This window comes from Zingiber officinale, chromosome 2A (assembly GCF_018446385.1).
Source record: "Zingiber officinale cultivar Zhangliang chromosome 2A, Zo_v1.1, whole genome shotgun sequence".
In the NCBI taxonomy this organism is placed as follows: domain Eukaryota; kingdom Viridiplantae; phylum Streptophyta; class Magnoliopsida; order Zingiberales; family Zingiberaceae; genus Zingiber; species Zingiber officinale.
In genome coordinates, this window is record NC_055988.1 from 170948315 (window position 1) to 170951401 (window position 3087).

The 3087-nt window shown below is 51.9% G+C and overlaps 1 protein-coding gene across 1 annotated transcript; it reads right to left on the minus strand.

Annotated features, from left to right (window-relative positions):
- Window positions 1–1601: 1601 nt before the first annotated feature.
- LOC122044262 lies at window positions 1602–2087 on the minus strand. The gene has a single exon (XM_042604779.1). The coding sequence runs from the start codon at window positions 2085–2087 to the stop codon at window positions 1602–1604; it is 486 nt and encodes a 161-aa protein (XP_042460713.1).
- Between the last annotated feature and the right edge of the window lie 1000 nt (window positions 2088–3087).

Sequence of the window (3087 nt, forward strand, 5' to 3'; positions counted from 1 at the left end):
CTGGTCCCGCAGCGTCAGTTCAATCGGCCCCGAACGACCGTCGATCCGTGACGGTCATTCTTCCCCTCCCGACGGAGGAGCTCTTGGCGGCCAGCGATCAACCGTAAACTCCTGAACATCAGATACACATTCGCGGGCCGCTCGCTAAGGTCTGGGAGGAAGCCAGAGCACGCGGCGCAACAATGCCGCTCAGGCTGCTCACCAACAGCCACCTACAATTGTCCACCGGGGTATGTATGCAATGATTAATTTGTGTTTTTACCTTCATTCGGTACTAACATTTTTCCGCTCTGCGGCAGTACTGGATGGAGAGCGTGGCAGTGTGCAACCGCTTGGCGCTTGTGGAGGAGGAGCTAAAGAAGCTCAAGAATTCCGGTGGAGCGTCTTCCTCCCAAGGGCCTTCGATTGCCGAGCTGCAGGCCGATCTGGCCAAGACCAAGAAGCTTCTGGAGGCCGAGTAGAAGACCTCATCTGACTGAGCGATCATGATAGGTCGGCTCGAGACCCAGGTGAAATCCTATGACTAGAAGATCGAGCTGGCCACCACCAGAAAAAATCAAGCTATAGCTGACCTGGATCTGAAGAACCAGGAAGCTCGGAACTTGGCCGAGAAGCTCAAGAAGGTGGAGAACCTTTTGGTTGCCGAGCGGGAGAGCCGTTTAGCTCGGGAGACCGATCTTCAAGGGCAAGTGAAGGTCCTTGAGGATTCTCTGGAGACCTCCCACGCGGCCCTGAAAACTTACCAGGACGCTGAGCCGAGCCGCTTCGTGGCTATGAAGCAGGGATACCTCCGCTCGGACCAGTTCCTTGGGAAGGCAACCACACAGATCGTCAGATCGTTTGAACAGGCCATCGACGCGACGATCATCCAGCTGAAGGAGAATGGCCATCTCCCTGAAGCCTTGCCTGCTAACGCTGTCGACCGCGTCCAGCTCCTCAACTCTATTCCTGACGAAGCTTTTGATTACATTCAGTGAGGAGGGCTTCTGTAACAAAGTGTTGCATGTTTGATTGCCACTCGACAACTTTTTGTTCGTTATCAATGAAGTTGTTTGGCGTTTCTTCACATATTTGCTTGCCTTCTTATTAAGCTTTTGGCCTTTCAATCCCAGACAGACGATACATATCCATTATTGAACTCATTAGGGTCATACCTATGGGGTTTATAATCGCCACTCGACTTTGGGGTTTAATGTCGCTGCTCGACGGCTTGATGAAGCCTCGGGTTTAAGGTTGTCGCTCGATCGTCGGTGGAGACCTGGGTTTAACGTCGCCGCTCGACGGTCTTCTAAGGCAGGAGTTTAAGGTCGTCGTTCGACCGTCGGTGGAGACCTGGATTTAACGTCGTCACTCAACGGTTTGATGAAGACTCCCCGTTCGGCGATAATTGTGCAAACCTTTCGCTTTTGATTTCAATCCTGTAGTCGAAGGGCGCAGGAAAATGAAAAATACTTGACATTAATTACATCAACGCACATTTCATCTAGCTCGGTACGGCTGGAGATGGTTGGCGCTCCACGGACGTTCTAATCACCGTCCGTCCTCGTTCTCTAGGTAGTAGCGCTTGAGCGGAGCTTTTCCATGACCTTGAAGGGTCCGACCTAGGGAGCCTCCAGTTTGGTGACATCACCGACTGGCTTCACCTTCTTCCATACGAGGTCCCCGACCTGGAACGACCTCAGAATCACCCTCCTATTGTAGTTTTGCCGCATTCTTTGCCTGTAGGCCATCAGCCGAACGGAGGCCTTAGCGCGCGCCTCATCCACCAGGTCTAGCTCCAATAGCCTCCGCTCGGCGTTGTACTCGCTGTAGCTCTGCATCCGGTCAGACTCAACTCTGATCTCGACGGGGACGACCGCTTCACCTCCATACACCAAGTGGAATGGGGTTACTCCCATACCTTCCTTAGGGGTCGTGCGGATGGTCCATAGCACGCCGGGGAGCTCGTCCACCCAATTTTCTCTGACATGGTTGAGTCGAACCCGCAAGATCCGCAAGATCTCTCGATTGGCGAATTCAGTCTGTTTGTTGCTTAAGGGTATGATACAGAGGTGAAGACCTACTGAATGTCGTACCCCTCGCACCATTCTTTGAGTTTCTGCCCGGCGAACTGTCTATCATTGTCTCAGATGAATCGACGCGGAATCTCTAATCGATAGATGATGTGTTGCCAAATAAACTTCTGGACCATTTGCTCAGTTATTCTTGCTTCGACCCATTTGGAGAAATAATCCACTAACAAGCAAGAACTTCCGCTGACCTATCGCCATGGGGAAGGGCCCCACGATGTCCATACCCTATTGGTCAAACGAGCATGATACCATGGAAGCCTTCATTTCTTCAGTAGGTCGGTGTGAAAGGTTATGGTACTTCTGACAGGACAAGCAGGTGGCTACTGTTCGAGCGGCGTCTGCTTGTAAGGTCGGCCAGAAATATCTGGCTAGCAAGATCTTCCTCGCCAGCAACCGACCACCCGGATGTCCCTCACAGGAGCCTTGGTGTACTTCTTGCAGTATGTAGTTGGCGTCTTCCGATCCAATGCACTTAAGCAACGACCTAGAAAAAGCCTTCTTGTAGAGTTGGTCTCCGATCAGTGTGAACCAACCGACCCTTTTTCTGAGTAGTCGGGCCTCCTCTCGATCAGACGGTGTAACTTCCGATCGCAAAAACTCTATCAGTGTCGTCCTCTAATCGCCTGGGAAAGTGAGTCCCTCCATCCGATCAATATACGCCACCAAAGACACCTTCTCGATCGACTATGTGATAACGATGGGTGATAGCGAGCTAGCTAGTTTGGCCAGTTCGTCCGCCACCTGATTCTTCGCTCGGAGAATCTTGTGTATAATGTCCTCTCGGAAATTGGCCTTCAACTTTTTGAAGGCCTCTGCGTAGAGTTTGAATCGAGTGTTACTTATCTCGAATGTCCCGATAAGCTGCTGAGCGGCTAATTGGGAATCCGAGTGAATTAAAACCTTGACGGCTCTAACGTGCCGCGCGGCTTGCAGGCCTGCTATGAGTGCTTCGTATTCGGCCTCGTTGTTGGTCACCCGATAATCCAGCCGAACGGACAGATGCATCCGCTCTTCC